Raw genomic sequence first — 13,701 nt, forward strand, 5'->3', positions numbered from 1 at the left:
AATAGATGCAAAAATCCTTAACAAAATATTAGCAAACCAAATTAAATAATATGTTAAATGGATTATTCACCATGATGCAGTGAGATTTATTCCAGGCATGCAAGGGTGGTTCAATATTCACAAATTGGTCAGTGTGATGCATCTCATTAACAAGAGGAAGGAGAAAAACCATATGATCATCTCAATAGATGCAGAAAAACATTTTACAAACTGCAACATCCATTTATGATAAAAACTGTCAACAAAATGTGTTTAGAGCTTACATACTTCAATGTGACAAAGATTATATATGAATAAACCTATAGCTAACATGATACTCAATGGTGAAAACCTGAAAGCTTTTCTTCTAAGATCAGGAACAAGAGAAGTATGTTTTCTCTTACCACTTTTATTCAACACAGTACTGGAAGTCCTAGCTGCAGAAATCAGACAAGAAAAAGAAATAAAAGGCATCCAAATTGGTAAGGAAAAAGTAAAACTGTCACTATTTGCAGATGCAACGTCCTCTATATAGAAAACCCTAAAGATTCCATCAAAAAAACTGTTAGAACTAATAAATGAATTTGGTAAAGTTGCAGGATACAAAATAATGTACACAAATCTGTTATATTTCTATAAACTATTAACAAAATAGCAGAAAGAGAAATTAAGAAAACAATCCCATTAACAGTTGCACCAAAAAGAATTAAAAACGTAGGAATAAACTTAACCAAGGAGATGAAAGACTTGTGCTCAAAATGACTTTACTTTCAGATATTATTCTAGTAGGATTGAGTTCATTTGAAATGCTATTACATATTTATCCTAGAGACATTCAGGGGAAAAGATCTTGGCTTTAAAGTCAGATAGATGTAGATTTGGTTAACAGTTCTGCCATTTTTGCTAGCTGGGTGACTTGATCAAGTTAAACATGACAAAATAAATGGAAAGATATACCATTCTTTTGGATTGGAAGAAATAATATTGTTAAAATGCCTATAATGCCCAAAGTAATCTACAGGTTCAATGCAATCCCTATCAAAATACCAAAAGCATTTTTCACAGAACCCAAACAAATAATCCTAAAATCTGTATGGAACTACAAAAGACCCTGAATAATGAAAGCAATCTTGAGAAGGAAGAACAATGCTAGAAGTATCATAATCCAAGATTTCAAGGTATACTACAAAGCTAGAGTAGTCAAAACAGCATGGTACTTGCGTGAAAATAGAAATGTAGATCAATGGAACAGAATGGAGAGCCCAGAAATATACCAACACATATATGACTAATTCATCTATAACAGAGGAGGCAAGAATATACAATGGGGAAAAGAGAGTCTATTCAATAAATGGTGTTGGAAAAACTGGATGGTTACATGGAAAAGACTAAAACTGGACTACTTTTTTATACTACACACAAAAATATACTCAAATTGGATTAAAGAACTAAATGTAAGACCTGAAACCATATAAAACTCCTAAAAGAAAATATAGGCAGTAATCTCTCGGACATCAGCCCTAGCAAAATATTTATGGGTGTGTCTCTTCAGCAAAAGCTTATTTCACAGCAAAAGCTTATTTCACAGCAAAAGAAATAATCAACAAAACAAAAAGGAAACATAATGAGTGGAAGAATGTATTTGCAGATGATATATCCAATAAGAAGTTAATATACAAAATATATAAAGAACTAATAGAACTCAACACCAAAACAACAACAACAACAACAAACCAACAAACAAACTATATGATTAAAAAATGGGCAGAGGACTTAAATAGACATTTTTCTGAAGAAGACATCCAGATGGCCAATAGACACATGAAAAGATGCTCAACATTGCTAATCATCAGGGAAATGCAAAGCAAAACCACAATAAGGTATCACCTCACATCAGTCAGAATGACTAGTATGGAAAAGACAAGAAATAACAAATATTGGTGAAGGTATAGAGCAAAGGTAACCCTTGTACACAGTTTTAGTGGGAATGTAAATCGGTGAAACCACTGGAAAAAATATGAAGGTTTTTTTTTTTTTAAAGATTTTATTTATTTATTCGACAGAGATAGAGACAGCCAGAGAGAGAGGGAACACAAGCAGTGGGAGTGGGAGAGGAAGAAGCAGGCTCGTAGCAGGGGAGCCTGATGTGGGGCTCGATCCCAGAGCACCGGGATCACGCCCTGAGCCGAAGGCAGACGCTTAACGACAGCGCCACCCAGGCGCCCCAAAAAACATGAAGTTTTATCAAAAGTTTAAAAATAAAAATACCATATGGTCCAATAATTCCACTACTGGGTATTTACCCAAAGAAAACAAAAACACAAATTTGAAAAGATATATGCATCCCTATGTTTATTACAACATTATTTATAATAGCAAAGATATGCATGCAACCCAAGTATCTATTGATAGATGAATGGATAAAGAAGATGTGGTAGGTAGATATATACAATGGAATATTAGACAGGCATAAAAAGAATGAGATCTTACCATTTGTGACAACATGGCTGAAACTAGAAGGTATTATACTAAGTGCAATAAGTCAAAGATACCATAAGATTTCACTCATATATGGAATCTAAAAAACCAAGACAAACCGACTCTTAAATATAGAGAACAAACTGGTGATTGCCGGAGGGGTGTGGGGTGGGGGATGGATGAAATAGATAAAGGAGATAAAAAAAAAAAAAAAAGACCAAAAACTTGTGCATTCAGCCTCTCTTTCCTGGAATTTTGAATCTTGATCAAGTGACGCAAGGACAAAGAACAAGACACAACAATACAAAACAATTAAAAAGAAACACAAAACTAGTAGGAGTAAATTCAATTTTTTGATGGGATCAAGAAGAGATTGTTGTGTAGTCCTTTTTGTCTGTACATCGAGACCTGGCCTAGTTGTTTTTCTGTCTCTAAACTTAGTTCCTCAGACATCCTGTCCATCCTTGAGGTATCCTTCTGATAAATTCCCTTTTTGCTTAAATTTGCAGAAATTTGTTTCTGTTCTTTGTAACCTAAGAAAAAAGCACCTGTTTTTATTTGTTTTTATTTTTTTTAACTGGTAAAGGATTTTTATTTTATTTTATTTTATTTTATTTTTTTAGAATTTATTATATGCTAGTTACCATACAAGCACCTGTCTTTACAGAAAGAATATCATAGGAATGTTAATTTTGAGATTGTGTTTATTTGTTCCAAAATGTCAGACACATCTTAATTTCTGGGTTATATGAGGTTTGTTACTTGTCTTCCAGGAGCTTAAAAATCTAGTTAGGGAGGGGCGCCTGGGTGGCACAGAGGTTAAGCGTCTGCCTTCGGCTCAGGGCGTGATCCCCGCGTTATGGGATCGAGCCCATCAGGCTCTTCCGCTATGAGCCTGCTTCTTCCTCTCCCACTCCCCCTGCTTGTGTTCCCTCTCTCGCTGGCTGTCTCTATCTCTGTCAAATAAATAAATAAAATCTTTTTAAAAAAATCTAGTTAGGGAGACTAGACATACCCATGTAAAGTGAGGTTTAATTTGTAGTCAAAGTAGTGTATGCTATGAACCAAATGAGTGGTTCAATGAAATAGTAAATGGTTTAGGATTTCATTTTCAGTCAAACCAGAGCGAGTAAAGGTTAGCTTGGGCTTTTTTTCAGGGAGGTTTTCTGGAGAATGCAGGGCAGGCTTTTAGAGGTTAGATAGGACATAGGATGGCAAAAAACAAGGTAAAGTTCTTAGAGAAGCATTGTGGGCATTGTGAAATCAGACAAAACTCACTTCAGATCTCTGCTTTACTAGTCCAAAGCTGCTTGACTTTGGGAAAGTTATTTGTAAAATGTAATATAAAATGCCTTAGAACAATGCTTAGCACACAGTAGATGCCAAATTAATGATAACTATGGTAACTGTTATTTGTTTTCAAGCTTAGGGAAAGTGTTTAAGCCAAGATGCAGAGTTGGAAATTAATGCAATGTGTTAAGGGACAAATGAGGAAAGTAATTTGACCCTCACACTGATAAAGTAGAAGAGTGGGTAAAAAGACAAGAAGGTTTTTTAAAGGCTATATTGTGGCTTTCTTTATAGTCCTAGCTGACAGTTTCAGATTTTATCCTCTTGTATATATAGGAAACTTTGGTAGATTTTCAGTGGTTAAATGTTGTGATGAAAATAGTGATTTTGGGAATGTGATGTCAGTGTTGGTGTGTTGAATGGATTTGGAGGGATGCATTTCATTAACCTTAACATATACATTCCATAATGGCTTCATTCATAGAAACGAATGAGGTACTTTATGATCCTAGTGTGCTTATACATTTAGTGTCCTTTGTATATAGCTGTCCTCCCACTTCATTCTCTGGCAAGTCTAATTAAACAGACAAATTAACAACAAAAGAGGACAGTGAAACTTATAATAGCAGTATGTAATACTTAGGCAATATAGTCAAATAAACTGATTTATTCAATCAAACAACTTATTCTACTGATTTTTATACTATATTCATGGAAATTGACCAATCATTTCAGTCAAACCAATTGATTTGTACAGGTAGACACAACATTTACCTATAATAGAAAAAAGAGAGCTAATTCTCCTCAGGAAAGTTAGTGTCAAACACATAAAACTTGGCTTTAAGAAGAAGCAGGCAGAAACAGTAATAGTTTCACTAGCATATTAAGACTACTGTCATGGTATACTCAGTAGAGCAATTATATTTAAGGATAATTAAACATAAGCAGCTACAGAGGGAAATGCATGGGAGGAATTATGGACTGAAACATTAGTACCAAACTGCATTGCTTGCTCTCCTTCTTTCAATCAAAACATGAAGCTTGAGAAGCAAATTCAAAGACTAGCACAGACCTGAAATTAGTCCCTGTAGAGGTCCAGGATAAGTTTTCTAATAAAATTGTAAATCTTCACTCTGTTGTTCAGGGGCCCTGTTATTGACAGTTCTCCCCCTTCATTTCTCAAATAGTAACTGAATTTCAGATGAGATTTTTAAAGAGAAGAAAGAAATGAACTTGTTTTCCCATGGCAGCATGTTCTGTAGCTAATCTGCAAATGCTATAATTATGCTGGGTGCTGATAGATTTGTCTCTGGGCTGGTGGTCAGGATCCAGATGAACTGCTGCAGTTGCTGTTTTACCATCACAAATGTCCTGCACTTCTTGGCAATTCCCAGGCCTAGACATGATATTGGAATTTAATGAGGCTCCACACCTATATCCCACTGGGATGTGTTAGGGTAAGTGTAAATTTATCCCCTTTCATTCATGGGTTTAGGGCGAAAAAAACGTGTGTGTTGGAATGTCCTACAGGAATCATGTCTCTATTGGCTGTTTGCCACAAAGCCTCTTCCACTGGCCTAGGAACCTTAGGTTAGTGTATAGTCATCAAAGAGGCTAAAACCATTGATTCAGTATTGAGCATTTGTACCTGTCTTCTGCCTACAACTTTCACGTCTTCTTTGCAGTTCTGCAAATGGGGGCTTTTGGTCACAAGGGGGCACCAAATGAGACAATGTCAGCTTCATTTAGCTTCATCTCTAAATTGGCCATAATTGTAGCTCTCTTCCTTACTTCCAAGGTCATTGGGTAGATCACATGAGCTAATGTATCTGAAAACACCTTGAAAATTATGAACAGCCTATAAATATAAGGCACGTAAAATGACTTTCTATTAATAAATGTCATGTCAGTAATTGACACAATTATAATGAAATCAGGGTAAATGTATCCATAGTCCATGGCAGGCGGTAAAGATGAGGGACAACAATGATTCAATAATTCATATCCTGATAAGAATTGGACAAGATATTCATCTTTGAGTATGAAATATATTTTTTAAGATTTTATTTATTTATTTGACAGAGATTACAAGCAAGGGAAGCACCTGAAAGAGATGTGTAAGGCAAATTGAGAATAATTCTACAAAGAAATCAAAATTATTTTTTATAAATAAAATGTAGGTGGCTGGATTTTATTTAATTTTAATTTTATTCATGTTTTGAATACACAATATATGCATGTTGTTCAAAATGTAGATAAAGTGTATAGTGAAAATTAAATTTTCCTCTACCTGACCGTATTGTCCTTACCATTATTCAGCCATCCAGTTCCTTTCTTCAGAGGATATCACTGTTATAAATTTTACATGTATCTATTCAGAAATAGTCCATACTTAAACATTTTTATATGTGCATACACATGGGTACATACACACACACGTGTTGTTTTCTTTTTACACAAAGGATAGTATGCTGTGCACACTGTTGAACAGTGTATCTTGGAGATGTTTGTATAACAGATGTACAGATTTACCTAATTATTTTAAGTGGCTGCATTATAATATATCATTATATGAAAGCACCATATTATTTAACTACTGTCCTGATGGATATTTTGGTTGTTTCCAATATTTTGCTATTACAAACAGTAGTGAACAACAACAAAATCAAACACCTGTTATGACTGGATTTTAAATTCTAATATTTAAATTTTGTTTAAAGTATATCCTTTATGTTTCAAATAGTATCAGACTGTTAAAGGTAACTGAAATATTTAGGAAATGAAAACTATAGATATTGTATGTTTGTCCACATTATACCCAAATCAGCTCATAACAACAAGTGCACTCCTAAATCCCCATCATCTATTTCACCCATTCCCACACCCACCTCCCTTCTGGTAGCCATCAGTTTGTTCTCTATAGTTAAGAGTCTGTTTTTTAGTTTGCCTCCGTCTCTCATTCTCTCTTTTTTCCCTCTTTGTTCATTTGTTTTGTTTCTTAAATTACACATATGAGTGAAATCATATTTTATTTGTCTTTCTCTGACTGACTTATTTTGCATAGCATAATACTCTTTAGCTCCATCCATGTCATTGCAAATGGCAAGATTTCAATCTTTTTTATGGCTGAGTAATATTTCACTCTGTGTGTGTGAGAGTGTGTGTGTGTGTGTCCATTCATCAGTTGATGGACACTCAGGCTGTTTCTGTAGTTTGGCTATTATAGATAATACTGAGGTAAACATTAAGGTATATGTATCCCTTTGAATTAGTATTTTTGTATGCTTTGTTTAAATACCTAGCAGTGCAATTGCTGGATCATAGGATAGGTCTTTTGTTTTTTAAGTTTCTTTCTTTCTTTAAGAATCTCTACTCCCAACATGGGGCTCAAACCCATGACCCCAAGATCAAAAGTCACATGCTCCTCTGACTGAGCCAGCCAGGTGCTCCAAGTTGTCCTATTTTTAACTTTTTGAGGAACCTCTGTACTGTTTTCCAGAGTGGCTGCACCAGTTTGTATTCCCATACTGTGCAAGAGGGTTCCCCTTTCACCACATCCTCACTAGCACCTGTTGTTTCTTGTATTGTTAATTTTAGCCATTCTGACATTTGTGAGGTGATAGATACCTCATTATAGTTCTGATATGCATTTCCCTGATATTGAGTGATCTTGAGCATCTTTTCATGTGTCTGTTGGCCATCTGGATATCTGCTTTGGAAAACTGTTTATTCATGTATTCTGCCCATTTTTAATTGGATTGTTTTTTGGGTGTTGAGATTTTAAGTTCTTTATGTATTTTGGATACTAACCCTTTATCAGATATGTCATTTGCAAATATCTTCTCCCATTCTGAAAGTTGCCTTGTAGTTTTCTTTATTATTTCCTTTGCTGTACAGAGGCTTTCTATTTTGATGAAATCCCAATAGTTTATTTTTGCTTTTGTTTCCCTTGCCTCAGGAGACATACTTAGTAAGAAGTTACTATGGCCAGTATCACAAAGGTCACTGCCTGTATTCTCCTCTAGGATTTTGATAGTTTCCTATCTCACACTAAGGTCTTTCAACCATTTTGAATTTTTGTGTACAGGGTAAGAAAGTGGTCCAGTTTTCATTCTTTTGTATGTTGCTATCCAGTTTTCCCAACACCATGTGTTGAAGAGACTGTTTCCCATTGAATATTCTTTCCTGCTTTATTGAAGATTAATTGACCAAATAGATGTGGGTTTATTTCTGGGTTTTCTATTCTGTTCTATTGATCTCTGTGTCTGTTATTGTGCCACGTTAGAAAAAAATATATTTGATTCAATAAGGATAAGATGTAGCCCATCAACAAAAAGTAGTTGGAAAAATAAGAACAATTCACTAAAATTTTCCCATTTCAAGCAGTTAGGATATCAGAAAGATAAAGCTGATGTAACGCAAAGCTCTTTTCTAAGTGAATTTCTAAGTGCGTTTGTTTGTTATCAACAACTATTTTGGGCATATCACCAAATTTATATATTTCCCTAATCTTACCTGTCATCTGATCAACTTTTATTTCTTCTTCTCTTCTAAATAGCCTTATAAATATGAGATGAACTTCTCTCATGTCAGCATAGAATTCCTATGCCAGTCAATTAATGATGGTTTAATGATGATCTCTTATATGCCCAGCTCTATTCTATGTCTCCTGTGAAATACAAAGACATATAAAACATATCCCTTTAATAGGTAAGAGTCTGGTTGGACAGTTGAAGCAAGATAAATATGGGAAGAGTTAAAAGGAATTCAGCTCGTAAATAATAGCTTGGTACAAGCTTTGTCATAAACCATTTTGTATCTGTGTGCCAAGTGCTCTCATTTCTTTCTTCCAGGTGCCTCTCAAATTTGCCTTTTTTAAAATTTCCCCACACTCCACCACTAATGACTCTTCATCCTCTCACACCCCCGCCCTGCACTACTGTGTTATTACTCCATCCTCTTAGCTGTTTTTGTTCTCCTCCAACCCATCCTATATAGGAAGCCAATCATCTTTAGATAGCACGTCCCATGAGTCTTTTGTTGCTATTGTTCCAAGAATCTACAATGGTCTTGTAGTCTACTACATCATGTCCAAATTCTTCTGCATATTTGTAAGGATCCTCCAGAATTGAGTTCCATCCTGCCTATTTTCATTTCTAACTACTCTACATCATGAGCAACTTACTCTTTACCCTATATCACACAGCTCCTTCTCACCAGATCATTTTCCTCTAGTCACATTATGCTCTAAGTTCTACCTCTCTTCCTTGGTTTGTGTTGTTAAACTTTCCTTCATTTCTTCTTCCTTATTGTCTACCTTTCCAAATCTTTTCCATTTCTTAAGGTCTATGTGGAGACCCATTTCCTTCATAAAACTTTCCCCAGCTCTGCCAGCTAATATTGGCCTCTCCTTTCTTCATTCCTTTACCACATATGGTCTTATGCCTCAAAGGCTACAATTTTTCACTAGATGGTAGTCTTTGTTCTATTATCTCTTTATTTTGATGTGATAATTTTGGTTCATAGTCCTAGATTGTAAATGGAGAGTAAATATAAAGACTTTACTTCCTTCTCCCTTAACACTGAGCATAAGACTTGGTGGACAAAAGATGCTCAATCAATATTTTTAATCATCATCCTAATGAAGGTACCAGTGTTTTATTTTATGTTGTTTCAGAGGCTGAGTGGGGAATGGGGCGTGATTCAGAGGTATAGAAGGTTCAATCCACCAGAAATGTCTATTAGGTTTGTATTTAGCACCACAAAGTACATATGGGGATTTAATGTTTATCTGATTATACTTTTAAAATCTATATTTCTTTATACTTACAAGCTTATAAAAATCGTTCAAAATAGTCCATTTGTTTGATCTTGTTTGAAAGTGTAGCTGTTGAAATGGCCTATTTACAGTGAATCAATGGTGCTCTAAATGTGCTGGGAAATGGATATTGTATGGATAGAGTAACAGCTCAAGTAAGAACACTGCCTAATAAATGTTTATACACCATCAAGTCTACAAACATTAAATATCATTCATGATAGAATCTTTCTTACCCTGCAATTTGTCTCAATTTTTCCATTACCTTCTTTCATTTTCTCTTCTAGCTTTACTCACAGACAAGCCTCCCAAGCCATTGTTCCCCATGGAGAATCAGCCAAGTGTTATAGATGTCCAGCTGGGTAAGTCCCCTTCTGGGAATAATAGATCCTAAACTTGCTCTCTGTTAATAGATGGGGAAGATTGCATGAACCAGGAAAGGTTTATTGCCACTGTTATTACATGCAAATCAATCTGTGTCTGCTCATTTATAACCCTGGAGTTCAGGGCAATAGCAGTTTAAGGAAATGAGTTTGTATTGCATCAAGGAATTATAATACTAATTGGTTACACTAGGTATTAAGTGTGCTATAGGACAGAGCTTTTTAACTCTGTGATTGATAGATTCATAGATGTCATGCATTGGTGATTGGTACAAAAGACTTTTCATGCTTGTCAGCCAAAATTTTTCATTTAGAGAACATTAACTCCTGGAGAACAGCACTTTTTAAAGTAAAAGAGCCCCACAATACACTCCTTAAAATGATTTGATAGTATTATTTCCAATGGCACAATCCAGGGCTATTTAAAACTTGTTTTTAGGTTGAGATCCTGAATATTTATGAATCATACAGTATTGGCAAAAGTAACAAGATGATTTATTGGTGTTCATGTTTTTTTTACAGACTTAAATAAGGACATAAGGTGTTGAGCCTTCCTTTTGAGTCCCCTGCCAGTAATCCTTGTATTTCAAGAACTGTGAGGTTGAGATTCAGAAGTCTGTTAGTATCTTTTTCACACCATGGCCTTTACTCTAAGCCATATACTTTAACATTTGTGAGATTTTATCCACCTTGGGTTTCATTCTATTCTTCAATTCTCAGAATTTTGTCAATTCTAAACAAGAGAAGTGAGCAAATATGCTGGAAATGGTTTGGTTTATTTTGGGTATATGATTTATTGAAACGTGTGACCATAGTGGTACCTACCAATCATATAGCCAGGGAAGATGAATTGGCTCCAATATTTCACCCACTTTGGAGGACGATTTACTCAACTTTTGATCTTTCTGATACAATTTGGACTGTTAGAGGCTTATTTCTATCTTGAGAATAGATGAGAGAAAATTATATTCCTAAGAACTTGTTCATTTTTCCATAAGGAAATATAGCTCATTGTAGTTAATGATGTAGCCTACCAGTATAAGTACCAAAGTTAAGTATTTTAAAATAAATAAACAAACAAAAAAAGAAAAGAAACATGTTAATAATGGGTGGTGGAAATAGTGAATATTTTGTAGCTAATGTTGAAGTATTAGGCTATGGTTCCCCCCCCCCCACCACTTGTATTATTTTGCAGAGTCATTTTGTTATAGCCAAATCTAGATGTGCTGACACATACCCTCAGTAATTTTTGCTTACATTTCCCATCAATATTGGGATGAAAATACCTCAAGTTTTACTCTGTGGTTCGCCAGGGGTTACATGAACCATAAGATGATCTTATATCATTAGTTTTCATGCAGATTCAAGTGGATAAATTATTTTTATAAGAAAACTTATATATTAAGGAGTAGAAAGCAAAACTTACACAACTATCTCAAATTTTGTGTTTGTGGCCCATGAGTGGGATACTTCTTCATTCACCTCTGCTATTAGTCAAGCTTTAACAAAAATGTTAGAGGGGTACTGTTCTAAAGCAAGGAGAGAGACCATTGTAGGGAGTACATTTCACTCAGATTCACTGGGTGCAGAATTTGTATGTGTTATTTAGGATATCTCTAAGATGTGTGCTTGGTATACATGTGTATTTCAACATAGGCATATATGCCAAAGTAGCCCACCACCAATACCACCCTGTAAAATTACTAAAGTAATTTGCTTCCAATTTACATTAGGTGCAAGGCTGAACTTCTCAATTTTTAGTTTGTGACAGAGTTTAGAGACAACTTTATTGACAGAAAGATGAAGACCTGCCCGTTTTCCATCCCAGAAAGGCTATTTCTCTAAAATGCTAAAGCAACCATGTAATTCAGAGAAAAGAAAACAAAATCCATTAAACCAGATCTCTGGCATTAGGAAGAACACATACCTGGTTAATTTTAGGTGATTTTAACTTCTCTACATATTTATTTAGCATCATTTATTCATACCTGGGAGTCATTTTGTAACTTAGTCTTATGCCTCAATAGTAAGGTGATGTTAGGAGCACTGTAAATGTCAGAGAGCTCCTCAGTGTCAGTGGGAGTTCTGCAGTCAGAATGTTTAGAAACTGCAAGTGCAAAAAAGAGAGAAAAATAATTGGGGTGATTGCATGTCCCTGTCTATATCTGGAAAATTTACATAATTCAGTAAGATCATGAAAACTTCTGGAAATTATTTTCCTTTATTTTTTTTTAAGTTCGTCAAGCAAATTCAGCTTTAGACATCCTCAAATTAGAACAAAAAGTAGAACTACCAAAGAATAGAAAAATCCAATTCAAATTGCTAAGCACATTACCACGTTCAAATTTCCCAAATCTCAGTACCTAAAATTTGAGACAACATTCTATTAGATTAAAGTTGGCCACAGATTTTTTGCTATTCTTACCATTTAAACATAGTTTATCATCCGGCTCCCCTTGAATCCAAAATGGCCTTAGGGACATGATTGATCAATAGAATATGGTAGAAGTGATATTCTGGGATTTTGGAGGCTGGGTCAAAAGAAACCTTGCAGCTTCTCTTCAGGTCTCTTGGTCTTCTCTGAAACCACCATGCTATGAGAAGCTCAAGCCACATGGAGAGCTGCTAGAGGATGGGGCACCATTTGAAGAAAAAGAGGTCAATGAGCACCAAGGCTGGTAAGTGAAGAAGCCATGTTGGAATTGGATCCTATAGCCCCAGCTGCCCTGGCTTATGCCATGTAGTTTAGGGACAAACCATTAAGGTAAACCATTCTCATATTTCTAAACCAAAAAATTATGTGCAAAATAAAATTGTTGTCATCAGCCACTAAGTTAGGTATTTTGTTAAATAACAATAGATATCTAAAACAAACATTATTTTCTCTAAAACATTGTAAATTCCATTTTCCCCGTGGACAAGAATCTCATGCAGGCATTTTATGGAAAATGAGAAAAATTATGGGAAATACTTGAGTACTAGCTCCACGATAGTTTTAGAAAACATGGTCTGGAATAATTATTTATGTGTTTGTTTGAGGGTTACACTAAGTTATCAGTTCTGCATATTTGTAAAGGGCAATCCAGTAAATGAAATTTTTCAGTAGAAATGAATATTTTTTTGTGCATGGTTGGCGTCAGTGCAGATATTCTGTTGTGTCTCTAGAGGAAAATAAACATCTTGACTTTCTCTTTTCTATAGTGTAATCCATTAGTCATCCACAACGTTATAGAAATTTACATACTTTTTGCTGACATAGTGATGACAGTTTGGTTGTTGTTAAATTGTGTTCACATTGTAATGCTGAAAGAAGATTAATCTTAACCAAATACCCATACATTTTGAGATGATAAACACATTCTTAGCAAAGTAATATGAAAACTATTGCTCTCACAAAGCAAGCTTATTTTGCTAAAGCTGCCTGTAGTAATGTGTGAAATATAAAGGAAAAAGCAAAGTACAAAACACAAAAAATCCAACTTGGTCCCATTATCTTCCATTTATTTTCTTACTGTGAAGGTAAATTTAGTTTGAATTTTATAAATAAACGTTTAATATACCAGCACTCTTTTTTTGGTAGTTGAAAATAAATATATCTTCAATTTTTCTAAGAAAAAATAACATTTTATTACAGTATATTACTTCATATTACACATTTGTATGTTTTTTTTATAATAATATTTTTTATTATATTATGTTAGTCACCATACAGTACATCCCTGGTTTTTGATGTACAGTTCGATGATTCTTTAG

At 34.7% G+C, this 13,701-nt stretch overlaps 1 protein-coding gene across 1 annotated transcript in view; it reads left to right on the top strand.

Moving 5' to 3' along the window:
* Positions 1-13,701, top strand: part of IL1RAPL2 (interleukin 1 receptor accessory protein like 2) — a 562,461-nt gene that overhangs the window by 245,666 nt on the left and 303,094 nt on the right. The window contains exon 5 of the mRNA XM_026488169.3: positions 9,853-9,927. Within this exon, the coding sequence (XP_026343954.2) occupies positions 9,853-9,927 (75 nt within the window). The remainder of the gene's footprint in view (positions 1-9,852; positions 9,928-13,701) is intronic.

The sequence above is a fragment of the Ursus arctos genome, chromosome X, assembly GCF_023065955.2.
Source record: "Ursus arctos isolate Adak ecotype North America chromosome X, UrsArc2.0, whole genome shotgun sequence".
Classification (NCBI taxonomy): domain Eukaryota; kingdom Metazoa; phylum Chordata; class Mammalia; order Carnivora; family Ursidae; genus Ursus; species Ursus arctos.